The following is a 15,682-nucleotide window of genomic DNA, read 5'->3' as shown; positions in this document are numbered from 1 at the left end:
GTGTTATACACTGTAATTTCCTTTTTGGTGTCACTCCCAGGAGGTTCAAAGTCAAATACAAAAGGAGTTACAATTACTGTCTCACCCATGGTCTCAAACTCAGTCATCTTCCCCTCTGTATGTTTTTCATTGCCTCACTTTTAACTTTTTATTTGAACACCTTTGTGTATATCTGTATCCTCAGGTAGTTTTCATAGAACTTTAAGCTTCTAGTAAATATTTGTCAAGTGAATGCATTGTATACCATTTTAATCCTCTGGGAAATAAGTGGGATATAAATAATAAATTATTAATGATGCCTGGTATGATTGAAAAGTAATGGGTAGAGAGACACAGGCAAAGATCAGGAGGGGAGAGGCTGGTGGGGAAGGAAGCGCTCCCCATGCCCCCTGTTGTGGGTGAGCACAAATGTCCTCCAGTCCTGGACCCTATGCCAGTGAGGGGGGAAATACAAATAATTTTGATGGCACAATAGGCATAAACTGGGACTGTCTTGGTAAACTAGAACAAAAGGTCACTTTAGCAAGGGTTAATATTTATTAAATAGTAAATATTTAATTGAGGCTCAAGTTCAGAAAAGTAGGCCTAAGTAAAATTGATGCCTTTGCCAGGATCAACAAAGCCCCTGATGGTGTCACCAGCACCAAGCGAAGCCATATTCCTCTTTGTTAGGAAGGAGTTAAATAAGCAGGTTGACTTTGTTGTTACTTCTCAACATTGACTTTGGCAGGGCAGTTTTGAGCCCTGGAAAAGAGGAAACAATGAATACAATAGGCTAAAGGGGGATGAACCAGAAGATACCAAATAGAGGCACTCCCTGAAGCCTGGAGAAATCCTGCTGCTTTCTGCAGGCAGCATCCACCCTCCCCGTTCCCAGGTGCTGTCAGAGTTGGGTGTGGGCTTTGCCTCCCCTAAAGCTGATCTCTCTTCTGCCTCGTGGGGAGTCCTCTGGCTTCTGTCCCCTCCTCATTCCCAAAGACATGCTTCTTGTCCTCTCCAGCCACCAGCCCCAAAAATCACTCATTCAGAGGCCAGTTCCTCACATTGCTTGTGGCAGTAAGCATGCCTAGAGCCTAACCGAAGATTTTGGAGATGCCATTGATTGCTTTCTAGCATGTTCCTGTCACTTTACCATGGAGCCAAATGAAACTAGACCGATAGTTTGCTTTTCACAAAACAATGCCAGTGGCTTTTCTTTATCTCATGTTGTTCCAGGTAATTGCAAATGGACTCATGCAGAATCCATTTTAACATCTTTTTAGATATTACAGTTTGAGGGGACACTCTGCAATTTCCAGGGGCACCTTTCCTCTTTATAATGCCTGGGTATTTGATTTATCCCTTTTTAGAATCCAGGCACTGGGGGCTTTGTTTTAATCCTCATCGAAGCGTTACTTGTTACTGGGTTCCGTGCATCACACCTCGTCTGGTGGTAGGCAATAGTTCTTGATTCTTATTCTCATTTGGATTTCTACCTTCTCTTTTTCTTCTCTGATAAATGAAACTCAGAGAGCTTTTTTTTTTTCTAAAGGACAACAGGGGTGCAGAACCATTTGGAAAACCCTGCCTTTTCATATACAGTCAGCTTTTTCTCTTCCAGGGTGATATTTCCCTTGTTCTTTCTCTACTGAAGAATGGAAGAACATCCTCCAAGTTGAATAGCTCTCTTATGCATCTTCTTATGTATTCCAGTGGGAAGAAACTGTATCCCAGGGGAACAGAGGTAGGAAAAGATGCCGAGGCCCAGAAACATAGGAAGAAAATATTGACACATTGCTAACTTGGGTGTACTGTGGAGAGCCCCTAAGCACATCTGAGAGTGTCTCAAGGAAGACGTCATTGCTAAAGAATAGGTAAGAAAGAGAGGAGAGAGAGAGAGAGACAGAGAGAGAGACACAAAGAGAGAGAGAGAGAGAGAAGTGGAAGAATTTTCTTCTTTTTGTGTTACATCCTGCCTGGGAAACTTCAAACCTTGTAATAAACCAGAGGGTGGAGAGGTATGGTCCAGTCCCCTTCACCTTCTTTTTAGCAGGGTGACCTTGCATTTTGGATGCTCCTAAGTCCTGTGGATTTTCACAGGGAGTCAACAACATGTGTTCCTTGCAGACTGTGGGGACAGGGCTCAGTCAAACACCCTATTGTGGGGGTCATAGACTTAGAGTCCCTTGAACAGCACAAACATAGGTCAACTCTGAGAACACTGCTTCTCTGTAGACAGGTTCATGGGGTGCCTGGTCGGAGGCAAGCTTGGCCATTGGCCCAGCTACCAGCCTCTGCTGCCACCCTGGGTGACCCAGTTTCTCAGACACATGATACCATGGTTGCCAGAGAAAATCCTCAGCTGTCCACTGCTGGGTGGCAACCTTTCCTCATGGTTCAGCCTGGATCTCTTTGGAGACTTTCCCTGGCAGCTGCTGGACGGAGCCTGTTTGTGGCAGGGTTTTGGTTCCCCATACTGGTTTGAGGTTGGGGGTGGTTTTCATCATCTGCATCCGCAGACAAGTGTGTTAACTGCACCCGTGGATTCAGAGACATTTTCAAAGATTTCCTTCCCTGGAAAACCTGAGAAAACAAAATAACCATCTTTTAGGAATGAAGAAATGTTTGTACTTTAAAGCAAAGCTTTGCTCTAATGAAAGGACAGTCCTGTACAAATGCATTCTCTCTCTTGATCCATAGTCAAGAGGATCTTTAGTTGTAAGGATTATATCTTTATACTTTGTGCCATCCTTAGGTATGAAATCTGTTTAAAACCAGAACTCTGTTAAATTGAGGGCAGCCCCATTGCAAGGTGTGATCTCAGCTGTGAGGGTGGTCTTCTCCAGGCAGGGATAGAAGGAGGGCTGTAGGGACTTGCCTGCTCCATTTGCCCAGATGGCCACTTGGCTTACTGGGTGAATAGTGAATCACTGGGTGAATAGTAAATAGTCATTGAATTATCTCAAAATATGAACAAGTTTTATAACCTCCTCCAGGGGATGATGAACTCATCAAGGTAAGAAAGCTGCCTGGGTTTGAGAGAGCTGGGCTGTGACTGGGTGCCGTGTCCCCGTGATTTATAGTCCCTTTTAATGCAGTTGGGATTGGGATCGAAGGTCAGAGTGGGTCTTTGAGTAGATGTATGAGAGTGGATTTTAGATATAAATTATGCAACACTTGAAGTTCAACACAGATACAAATAAGCAGATCCTTCATGGTGTTTGGGGAGTTATGGCTGATTTGTGGTCTCCTTATGAATGGGAATAGGCCACTCTTCAGTTATGAAAGTATTTTTCATGTTAGGACACCCATAATTAATTAGGGGTTCATGTGGTGGGGCCATGAATGGAAATCCTTAGTGTTTTGATCCCCTAAATCTGTGTTCCTGCCTACAAGGCCTCAATAAATAGTTTTATTTCATAGTTCATAAAAGAATTATGAGATATTGTCTCTGAGTACAGCATGAAACACTTTTATGGTACCGTTAAAATTGGAGCTTTTTCATATTGCCGCGGGGGCTGATTTTTTCTAAGATAAATCATATAGTATATTTTATTTCAATCCAAGATTTGGGACTCCTGAATGATGGTTTTTGTTTTCTAAATATTTGGTATAGAATTGGTTTACTTTTCCATTCGAGGATAAATAAGAATTCTAAACAACTCAGCCTTTACCCAGTTGAGCTAATCAAAATGAAGGAAAACTTGAAGCTCTGTAATAGCCAGAAATAAATTACTTCCCATTTTATTAATCTGCATCCCCTTCAGATGGTAGGTAGCATGGATGCCCTGAAGCTTTGGCTCGAGGTGTTTCTGAAATTCCTGAGGAAGCCCCAGGAGCCAAGGTTGTTATGTGTGCACAAGGTATTTAATACTAAACATAAATACTGGGAGTGGTGGGCTCCTGGGAAAGCCAAGGCTTTATTTTGAAGCCCCGGGGGCTGTCTGTCTACATCCTATTAGAGAAACCACAGGACAGGACTCTGAAACTTTTTGCTTCAAGTCTATAGGATCTGGTGCTGTCACATCTTAGAGAACTTTTATTTCTGGGTCTAAGTGGATTAGTAATGCCCACAAGGTCTGTTAATTTGTTCCTGAAATGTGCGATTTTGTACCTGAGTGTCCCAGAGTGGACTAGTGTACACCAGGGCACAATCATTTAGGCACATGAGGACTCCTGTGATTTTCAGAGTCTGCCTTTAAGCCTTGTGGGCTCAGCGCAGTCTAAAGCTCTAGGCGGGAATCACGGCCTCCGTGTGGCCGTCCGCGCTGGCCTCCGCGAGTCGCTGAGGATGCTCTCGTCCACACTGGAGGAGTTTCTCTATTTCTTCACAACGGTCCCCCTAACCCCTGCCTCTCCTTCTTTTGTCCCCTTGCCCTTCTTCACTGGCTTCACAGTTCTTTCGAGCACTTTTCCTCCTCCTTGTACACCAAGGAAATGCGCAAGATGGGGGCAAGGTGGAAGGAGAAATGGAAAAAGAGTGATAGCTCCTACTTACTGAGTCCTTTTAGGTACGTGGCACTGTGCTAAGCACTTTACATGTTTTTCATCTCCAAAATTTGATGAGCAGAAGCAACCACTGTCCTTTCATTCAACAGAGAGCACCGACACCTTTGAGGGTACCCGGAGAGTGACCTGGTTCAAGCGTGGCCAGAACCACCCCGTGTCAGATCGTGCCACAGAGCCCCGTAGCTTAAGCAAGACGGTCGTGAGCAGCCCGGAAGGAAGGCACATTCAGCAGGAATCACCCCTGTGCTTTCCCTGGGCGAGATGTTTCCTCTTATTTAATCTTCACAGCACATTCAGGGTTGGTAATATCTCTTCAGTTTGGCTGATGAGAAATCTGAGATTCAGGCTAGGTGAGTTCCTCAGGCTAAGCTGTGCACACATTTGACTTGAGGCTGTGATGTTACCATCTACACCATGCCGCCCAGCCCTCATTCTGGATGAATGAATTCCCTGAGAAGTTGAGACTATCTTCTTGCTGGTCTGTGTGTACTTCTACTTTAAGGAGGTAGATCATGTTTCTACCCAAACCATCCCTAGGCTGGAGCTCCTGATCCTCCTGGTTCATATCTTCTATCCCTGTCCCACAGTGGGACCTCCTAGGCAGAACATCGTTATAATGCAGAACTATGTCTCGTGGTGCGGGATGATTGTTCCAACGGCGGTGTGCCAGTGGAGGCAATGAATGGAATGGGACTCTTGCCTGAGCATTTCTTTATATTCCACTCAGGTATTCTCCGTCTTTTATATCCACCATGAAATAGAAGACCTGAAGGCTTCCTGGGAGGTGGTGACTGGTTGCATCCCTCCTGCTGCTGCTTTCACCTCTAGCTCTTCCGTTTCTGATGAGCCAGGTCTGCAGCTGTGTGTGTGTGAGCCCTCGCTGGGCTTGCTGAGGTTCTCAGCCCACTTATGGCTGGGGTGGCATCTCCGAACAAATCCCTGCCTGACCAGGAAAGAATATGAGTCCCGGGATTGTTGTATGAAGATATGCTGACATCTCTGGAAAGGATCAAGAAAATGCTGACATGTAAACTTACAGAATGGGAGTTAAGACCTAGGATAAAAATCTAGAAGATAATAATGGAGTGCTCTTTCAAGAACTTTCTTGTTGGTAGAAAAGGTATTATTGTGTGGGAAAACATGGATGTGGATGACTCTGAGTTGGGAGTAGTTTAGGGTATCTGAGCTCTGTATGTGAAGATGCTTTCGAAGGGCCTACCCAGTTTATTGTGCTTATGTTTTCCTTTTTATTGGTGTACAAGAGTTTCAAATCCTAGGTTATAAGAAAGTAGTATTTTATAATTTAATTGGAATTATATTTTTCTTTCTTAGTGGCATGTAAAATAATGGTGCATCTCACAACAGATGGACTCCTAGATCCAGGGAAATATGGTACATACCCCATGTGGTGGGAAAAATATTCACAAGCACAGAACTATGCAATAATTTAGGGAATGTATAACCTACATATGAAGAGACTATTTGAGTAAAAACAAAACAACAAAACAAAATGAAAAATCAGAAAAATAAGATAGAAGGTACTGAGGAGAGAAAAAATGGTTAACAGTGAACCCTTCATTAAGTAGTTAAGAAACACTACCTGTTGTAACATAAACACTGAACCCTCAGAAGCTTATAATGGAGGCTTATTTCTTGCTCCCATAAAGCCTGGCCATTGCAGTGGTAGTGGTGGCAGGGGTGGGGTAATATGTTCCACTCATGGCCTGGGTTCTGGAGGCCCTGTCATCTTCAATTCTTCCCTCCCAAGATGGCCAAGGGAATCCAGACAGGGGAAGCAGAGTGTCCAGAAATTGGAGACCCTGGCAGGGTTGGAAAAACCATCTGCTTCTAGACTTCAAGATAAGAAATATTTTGCAAAACTAATTTGCATTAAAATTCAGCTCCATGGAAAAGATCTGATTAAGGAAGCAGAGAAGTCTTGAGAAAGGAAGATGGGTCAAGAGTTATGTGGAACAAGAACAGGGAGTTCATCTCAGGGAGCAGAATTAGGACCTCAGGAAGGAACTTCTCCAGCCCTGGTGCAGGGCCTTCAATTACTGTCAAGCAGGCCTTTATAATCTTTGTGGACCAGTGACCACTGTGTACGTCTCAAGTCTGTGTTTTTCCAAAAGGGAGTTTTTTAATTGGGGTTATTCTGTATCATATGATTATATTTATGTAAAATTATGTGTGTATATATGATTTTATGAACATGGAGTGAAGTATGGAAAGATTAACACTAGATCGTTAACACAGGCCACCTGTGCGTGTATGTGTTGGGGGTGATATAAGCAGAGGCAAAGGGAGATGAAAGAGGCAAGCAAAGAGAGATGAAAAAATACTCTCATAAAAACTCAAGCATATGCTTGATCCCATTCATGTAAAATTATATATTTATATTTAATTATATAATTATGTATTTACATTTATGTAAAAAAATATATAGTATGACTACGACAGAAGAAATTAGAATTAAAACTGGGATTAAATCCACATCTTTTGATTGTATCTACACGGCTGACTAGGAGGGTAGAACAGGTTGCTCTCAGAGTGGCCCCCAGACGCCCTGTGTCCATGCCCTTGTGTAGACTTCTCACTCTGAGCCTGGTCCTGGTCACATGATTTGCCCTGGCTGACTGGATGAATGCGATGCAGGCAGAGGCTTGCATCTGTGCACTGGGTTTGCCCTCTTGGAGTGCTGCTGCCATGTGAAGAAATCTGTTGGCACATGTTGCCAAGCAGATAGCACCAATGGCCAACATGTGAGTGAAGCCACATGGACTGTTCAGCTGCCAATGACTGCATTCTCAACTGTTTTCTCCTAAGCGACCCTAGGTGAGGCTGGTGAAGAATTGTCAGGCTGAGCCCTGCCCAAACTGCTAACCTACGAAACCATGAGGAAATAAATGATGGCTATTTTAAGACAGGGATTGATAAACTTTTTAAAAAGGGGCCAGATAGTATATATTTTAGGCTGTGGGCCATATGATCCCTTTCACAACTGTTTGCCTCTCATGTTGTGGGGCGAGAGCCACCATAGACAATCCAGAAATCAATGGTGTGGCCGCCTTCAGTACAGCTTTTATTTACAAAGGCAGGTGTTGGCTGACAGGCTGTAGTTTGCAACCCCACACTAAGTTCTTTAGCTATGCACAGACAGAGGGATGTCCGTGATACTGTCAAGTGAAAAAGTCAAGTTTACGATAATGTTTAGAATGATTTTTTTTTTTTGGGCAGAAAACTCCAAACAGAACCTAGAGAACCTCCTATAATCTGCATGTCTGCATGAGAGAGGAGAGCGGTCCAGAAAAATACACACCAGCCTCTCGACTCGGTTCCTCAGGGCAGTAGATCACTGGGTGGAGACATGGTGGACGAGGGGTGTGTTGAGATGATTATTTTTCTCATATAGTTTTATGTTGTTTCATGTATTAAAATGAGCCTATGATTTCTGAAGTTTGAAAAAATTAAATAGGGAAAAAAAAGGAAAATAATTAAATGTCTCAAAATTTGTTCCGTTTGGTTGTAGAACACATAAAACCAATGAGGCAAAGGCCCTTGCTGCTCCATCCATGACTATCATTCGAGGGTGCTGGGGATTGGCCAGGGGGAAGAAGTGAGATGGTTGGTGGTGATGGGAAGACTGTGCATGCTGAGGACGAGGGGTGAACTTTCTGTTTAAATCACTTTTCTAGGCTTGGATTTTCTGAAAGCAAAACAGCCTCGAAGTCATGGTCTTTGTCTAGTGGCCTGAATATCTAAGAATTTATAGAGGCCGTCTACCTGGATTCCTCTGACTAAATCTCTTTGGGCTCTTGACCAGCTGTTGTCTTTAGGGCCTTGCCACAGGACTCCCCACTGTACTGGCCTCCTGATGAGCTCTTGCAGCCCTTATCCACGGGCTGTGGGAGCCTCTGCTACAATTTGTGAGAACCTTTCCTCATTATAATTTGATATTCTTTTCACTACAGAAAATCTCTCCTTAAAAAAAATTTTGTTTTTATGAAGGTATCATTGATATACAATCTTATGCATGTTTCACATGAGCAACATTGTGGTCACTACATTCAGCCATATTATCGAGTTCCCCCTGCCACACACCCCATCACAGTCACTGTCCATTAGCGTAGGAAGATGCCACAGAGTCACTTCTTGTCTTCTCTGTACTACACTGCCTTCTCCGTGACATCCCCCTCACCATGTGTGCCAATCATAATGCCCCTCAATCCCCTTCTCCCTACCTCCACACACACCTTCCTCCACCCCACCTCTTTGGTAACCCCTAGTCCCTTCTTGGAGTCTGTGAGTCTGCTGCTGTTTTGTTTCTTCAGTTTTGCTTCATTGTCATACTCAACAAATGAGTGAAATCATTTGGTACTTGTCTTTCTTCACCTGACTTATTTGAGCATAATACCCTCTAGCTCCATCCATGTTGTTGCAAATGGTATGATTTATTTTCTTCTTATGGCTGAATAATATTCCATTGTGTATACGTACCACATCTTCTTTATCCATTCATCTACTGATGGACACTTAGGTTGCTTCCATATCTTGGCTATTGTAAATAGTGTTGCGATAAACATAGGGGTGCAAATGTCTTTTTGAATCTGGGATCTTGTCTTCTTTGGGTAAATTCATAGGAGTGGAATTCCTGGGTCAAAAGGTATTTCTATTTTTAGTTTTTTGAGGAACCTCCATATTGATTTCCACAATGGTTGAACTAATTTACATTCCCACCAACAGTGTAGGAGGGTTCCCCTTTCTCTGCATCCTCACCAGCACTTGTTCTTCCTAGTCTTTTGGATGTTAGCCATCCTAACTGGTGTGAAGTGATATCTCATTGTGGTTTTAATTTGCATTTCTCTGATAATTAGCAATGTGGAGCACCTTTTCATGTGCTGTTGGCCATCTGAATTCTCTCTTTGGAGAAATGGATGGGTTATTTGCTTTTTGGGTGTTGAGGCATGTGAGTTCTTTATGTATTTTGGATGTTAACCCCTTGTCAGATATGGCATTTACAAATATATTCTCCCATACTGTGGGATGCCTTTTTGTTCTACTGATGGTGTCCTTTGCTGTACAGAAACTTTTTAGTTTGATGTAGTCCCATTTGTTCATTTTTGCTTTTGTTCCCCTTGCCTGAGGAGATGTGTTCAGAAAAAAGTTGCTCATGTTTATATTCAAGAGATTTTTGCCTATGTTTTCTTCTAAGCGTTTTAAGGTTTCATGACTTATGTTTAGGTCTTTGATCCATTTTGAGTTTACTTTTGTGTATGGAGTTAGACAGTAATCCAGTTTCATTCTCTTGCGTGTAACTGCCCAGTTTTGCCAACACCAGTTGTTGAAGAGGCTCTTATTTCCCCATTGTATATCCACATCTCCTTTATCATATATTAATTGACCATATATGCTTGGGTTTATATCTGGTTTCTCTATTCTGTTCCATTGATCTATGGTTCTGTTCTGTGCCAGTACCAAATTGTCTTGATTACTGTGGCTTTGTAGTAGAGCTTGAAGTTGGGGAGCATAACCCCCCAGCTTTATTCTTCCTTCTCAGGATTGCTTTTTCTATTTGGGATCTTTTGTGGTTCCATATGAATTTTAGAATTATTTGCTCTAGTTCATTGAAGAATGCCTTTGGTATTTTGATAGGGATTTCATTGAATCTGTAGATTGCTTTAGGCAGGATGACCATTTTGACACTTCCTACCCTAGAGCATGGGATGAATTTACATTTGTTAATTAATGTCCTCTTTAATTTCTCTTAAGAGTGTCTTGTAGTTTTCAGGGTACAGGTCTTTCACTTCCTTGGTTAGGTTTATTCCTAGGTATTTTATTCTTTTTGATGCGATTGTGAATGGAATTGTTTTCCTGATTTCTCTTTCTCCTAGCTCATTGTTAGAGTATATGAATGCAACAGATTTCTGTGTATTAATTTTGTATCCTGCAATGTTGCTGAATTCAGATATTAGTTCTAGTACTTTTGGGGTGGATTCTTTAGAGTTTTCTATGTACAATACCATGTCATCTGCAAACAGGGACAGTTTAACTTCTTCCTTACCAATCTGGATGCCCTTTATTTCTTTGTGTTGTCTGATTGCTGTGGCTAAGACCTTCAGAACTATGTTGAATAAAAGTGGGGAGAGTGGGCATCCTTGTCTTGTTCCTGATATTAAAGGAAAAGCTTCCAGCTTCTCACTGTTAGTATGATGTTGGCTGTGGGTTTGTTATATATGGCCTTTATTATGTTGAGATACTTTACCTCTATATCCAAAACATTAAGAGTTTTTATCATGAATGGATGTTGAATTTTGTTGAATATTTTTTCAGCATCTATGGAAATGATCACATGATTTTTGTCATTCTTTTTGTTGAAGTGGTATATGATTTTGATGGATTTTCAAATATTATACCATCATTGCATCCCTGGAATAAATCCTACTTGATCATGATGGATGATCTTTTTGATGTATTTTTGAATTCGGTTTGCTAATATTTTGTTGGGTATTTTTGCATCTATGTTCATCAGGGATTTGATCTGTAAGTTTCTTTTTTTGTGGTATCTTTGCCTGGTTTTGGTATTAAAGTGATTATGGCCTCATAGAATGAGTTTGGAAGTATTCCTTCCTCTTCTACTTTTTAGAAAACCTTTTAAGGAGGATGGGTATTAGGTCTTTACTGAATGTTTGATGAAATTAAGCAGTGAAGCCATCTGGTCCACGGTTTTGTTCTTAGGTAGTTTTTTGACTACCAATTCTATTTCATTGCTGGTAATTGGTCTGTTCAGATTTTCTGTTTCTTCCTGGGTCAGTCTTGGAAGGTTGTATTTTTCTAGGAAGTTGTCTGTTTCTTCTAAGTTATACAATTTGTTAGCATATTAATTTTCATAGTATTCTCTAATAATTCTTTGTCTTTCTGTGGTATCTGTAGTGTTTTTTCCCCTCTCATTTTTGACTCTATTTATGTGTATAAACTCTTTTTCTCTTAATAACTCTGGCTGGGGGTTTATCTATTTTTTTATTTTCTCAAAGAACAAGCTCCTGCTTTCATTGATTCTTTCTGTTGTTTTATTCTTCTTGATTTTATTTATTTCTACTCTGATTTTATTATGTCCCTCCTACTTACTTTGGGCCTCTGTTGTCTTCTTTTTCTAGTTTTTGTTTATTGTGAGTTTAGACTGTTCATATGGGATTGTTCTTCTTTCTTGAGGTAGGCCTGTATTGCAATATACTTCCCTCTTAGCATGGCCTTCGTGGCATCCCACAGATTTTGAGGTGTTGAGTTATTGTTGTCATTTGTCTCCATATATTGCTTGATCTCTGTTTTTATTTGGCCATTGGCCCATTGATTATTTAGGAGCATGTTGTTAAGCCTCCGTGTATTTGAGGGCTTTTTTGTTTTCTTTGCATAATTTATTTCTAGTTTCATATCTTTGTGGTCTGAGGAGCAGGTTGGTACAATTTCAATCCTTCTGAATTTACTGAGGCTCTTTTTGTGGCCTAGTATATAATCTATTCTGGAAATTGTTCCATGTGAACTTGAGAAAAATGTGTATTCTGCTGCTTTTGGGTAGAGTGTTCTATAGATGAGAGTTAGATCCATCTGTTCTAATGTATAGTTCAGTGCCTCTATCTCCTTACTTATTTTCTGTCTGGTTGATCTGTCCTTTGGAGTGAGTGGTGTGTTGAAGTCTCCTAAAATGAATGTATTGTATTCTATTTCCCCCTTTAATTCTGTTAGTATTTGTTTCACTTATGTAGGTGCTCTTATGTTGGGTGCACAGATATTTATAATGGTTTTATCCTTGTGTTGGACTAATCCCTTTATCATTATATAATGTCCTTCTTTGTCTCTTGTAACTTTCTTAGTTTTGAAGTCTATTTTGTCTGATACAAGTACTGGAACTACTGCTTTTTTTCTCCCTATTATTTGCTTGAAATATCTTTTTCCATTCCTTCACTTTTACTCTGTGTGTGTCTCTGGGTTTGAAGTGAGTCTACTGTAGGCAGCATATAGACGGGTCTTGTTTTTTTATCCATTCAGTGACTCTATGTATTTTGGTTGGTGCATTCAGTTCACTTACATTTAGGGTGATTATTGATAGATATGTACTTATTGCCATGGCAGGCTTTAGATTTGTGGTTACCAAAGGTTCAAGGGCCGCTTCTTTACTATCTAACAGTCTAACTTAACTCACTTATTACACTATTGCAAACACAATCTAAACGTTTTTCTTTTCCATCTTTTTCTTCCTTCTTACTCTTTATATTTTAGGTCTCATATTCTCTACTCTTTGTGTATCCCTTGACTGACTTTTTGGGTCGCTCATTTAATTTTGCATTTGCTTAGTAATTAATTGGTTTACTTCCTTTACTGTGGTTTTATTTTTTCTGGTGACAGCTCTTTAGGCTTAGGAACACTTCCAGCAGTCCCTCTAAAATACACTGCAGAGACAGTTTGTGGGAAGTAAATTCTCTCAGCTTTTGCTTATCTGGAAATTGTTTAATTCCTCCTTCAAATTTAAATGATAATCTTGCTGGATAGAGTATTCTTGGTTTGAGGCCCTTCTGCTTCATGGCATTAAGTACATCATGCCACTCCCTTCTGGCCTGTAAGGTTTCTGTTGAGAAGTCTGATGATAGCCTGATGGATTTTCTTTTGTATGTGATCTTTTTTTTCTCTCTGGCTGATTTTAATACTCTGTCCTTGTCAATCTTTACCATTTTAATTATTATATGTCTTGGTGTTGTCTTTGTTGGGTCCCTTGTGTTGGGATATCTGTGCACTTCCATGGCCTGAGAGACTATTTCCTTCCCCAGATTGGGAAACTTTTCAGCAATTATTTCCACAAAGACACTTTCTATTCCTTTTTCTCTCCTTCTTCTAGTACCGCTATAATGCAAATATTGTTCTGTTTGAATTGGTTACACAGTTCTCTTAATATTTCTTTAAATTTTATTTTGGTATCATTAATCTACAATTACATGAAGGACATTATGTTCTCGTAATATTCTTTCATTCCTAGAGATCCTTTTTTCTTTCTGTGCCTCAGCTTCTTTGAATTCCTGTTCTCTAATTTCTATTTCATTTACCATCTCCTCTACCTCATCTATCTGCTTTTAAATCCCTCCATTGTATGTTTCATTTCAGTTATTGTATTTTTCAAAGTCTCTATCTCTTTCTTGAAGTCCTCTCTGAGGTTGTGACTATTTTTCTGTAGCTCTCTGAGCATGTTTATGATTTTTATTTTGAAATCTTTATCAGGAATATTGGCGATTTCAGTTTTATTTAGCCCTCTTTCTGGTGTTTGTGGGATTTTGGTTTGTACCAGGTTCTTTTGCCATTTCATAATTGTATTGATTACACTGGAATAATAGATTTGTGGAGTCAGTGCTCTCTAATGCCCAGAAGCTCTACTCTCTGGAGCTTCCCAGCACCTGGAGTGATGGTGGGGGTGGGGGTTGCAGGTGAGTGGTGCCGATGCCTGCTGGGAGGAAAGAGCTCTTTCCTGCTTCATAGCTGCGGTGCCTACCTCCACTGCCAGGGCCAGATGGCTGAGTGCCCAGGGAGGAGCCTCTGCATTATGCCCCTATAGCTGCTATAGGTGGAGCTGCTCCCTGGCTGGCCTGGTGCAATGGTGGGGGCAGCAGTTTTGTGAACTGGTGCTGTCTGGGTGGAAGGAGCAGCAGGCTGCATATTGCGGTGGGGGGCCTCAGCACACATCCCCAGCCAGGGGGATGGAGTGCCTGAAGCTCCTGAGTTTCCAACCTGCTGGGCTGAGTGTGCTGGTACGATTCTGCCCATCTGTCCTTTCTCCTGAGCAGCAAGCTCTGTGTAATTCTTGCTCCTTTAGCAGCCCTCTCACTGTTGGGAAGGCTTTCAAAGTGCCTAGCTTTCTTTTGTCCCAGAGCAGCCAGTTGTGGGTACCTTTTCTCCACAAGTGTCTGGAGTCTCAGTCTCTCTGAGTATTCTGCCTGTCTTTACTTTCCAACCCTCTAATCTCCAGAGCACCATGTAATGTGGATTCATGCTCCTGGAGTAGATCTCCAGGGATGGGTATTTAGCAGTCCTGGGCTTCTGCTCCCTTCCCGCTCCATTACTCTTCCTTCCACCTGTGAGCTGGTGTTGGGGGAGGGCTTTGGTCCTGCCAGATCATGGATTTGCTACTTTACCCTTTTCCATGAGGTCTTTTCTTTTCCCCATATGTAGGCAGTCTGTCACAGTCTTCTTTCCAGTCACTCTTTCAGAACTCGTTGTATTTGTTATATTTCATATTATATGTGGTTTTGAAAGGAGGTTTATGTCTCACTTCTCATGCTGCCATCTTTTTGATAGTCACATCTTCTGTTTTATAACATTACAAGTGTGTCTACAGGCCTTGGCCAGGACTCTGGGAGACAATGTGACATAACGCCCTCTTCAGAAGGGGAGGAGGGGGTCTTCAGAAAACATCTCTTGATTGATCATTCTAGTTGTTGTGAGAAAGAAATCACTTTAAAAAATGATCACTGAATCACATAGCAATTACAAAAAAGTGTTTAATAGCCTCTGCCAGCAATTCCCTGTCCTGTCAGTGAGTGTGGGTGGTGAATGTGGGATAATCCCATGTGGAATGTTTGGGTCAATCCTCTGGCCCTTCAACATTCAGCCACTCTCTAAAAAAAAAGCCAACAGAGCCAATCTGAAAGAATTTGCTTTCAGCACCAGATGACTGAGAATTTGAACCCACATGGAAAACATGACCAGTACAAATGGGTAGAGGAGGTCTTTGGAGGGGAGTTAAGAGAAACTCTTTGACTAATTCTAACAGCACTTCACCTAAATATATATGCTACATAGGTCCTTATATGTGTATATAATACACAGGCATCTATGTCTATATCTGTATATCTGTATCTATACATACACACATATGCCTATGTAGCATATACATCTCATAATGCATGTGTATGTGCACAGACACACACACATATACACAGAGTTAATACTTACCATGTACAGTGTTTCATCTTTTTCAAAGCAGTTCAATATCTATTACGGTATCAGCATATAGACTTACTGATAATTACTGAATGTAAGCTTTGGTTTAGTTTTAGTTTATATGTGAAAATAATTTTATCAACTGATGATGTCATGCTGATGTAACAATAAATCTTGAAGAAGTTAAATTAGTCTCTGATTCCTGACTCCTAGA

At 41.2% G+C, this 15,682-nt stretch overlaps 1 protein-coding gene across 1 annotated transcript in view; it reads left to right on the top strand.

The window, feature by feature from the left end:
* The window catches only part of COG3 (component of oligomeric golgi complex 3), a 141,683-nt gene extending 133,708 nt beyond the window's left edge, over positions 1-7,975 (top strand). The window contains exon 23 of the mRNA XM_057494634.1: positions 7,726-7,975. Coding sequence (XP_057350617.1) covers positions 7,726-7,746 — 21 coding nt within the window. The 3' untranslated portion in view covers positions 7,747-7,975. The remainder of the gene's footprint in view (positions 1-7,725) is intronic.
* The last annotated feature ends 7,707 nt before the right edge of the window (positions 7,976-15,682 follow it).

This window comes from Manis pentadactyla, chromosome 17 (assembly GCF_030020395.1).
Source record: "Manis pentadactyla isolate mManPen7 chromosome 17, mManPen7.hap1, whole genome shotgun sequence".
In the NCBI taxonomy this organism is placed as follows: domain Eukaryota; kingdom Metazoa; phylum Chordata; class Mammalia; order Pholidota; family Manidae; genus Manis; species Manis pentadactyla.
Note: the sequence above shows the minus strand (reverse complement) of the source record. Positions and strands in the feature narration are given on the sequence as shown.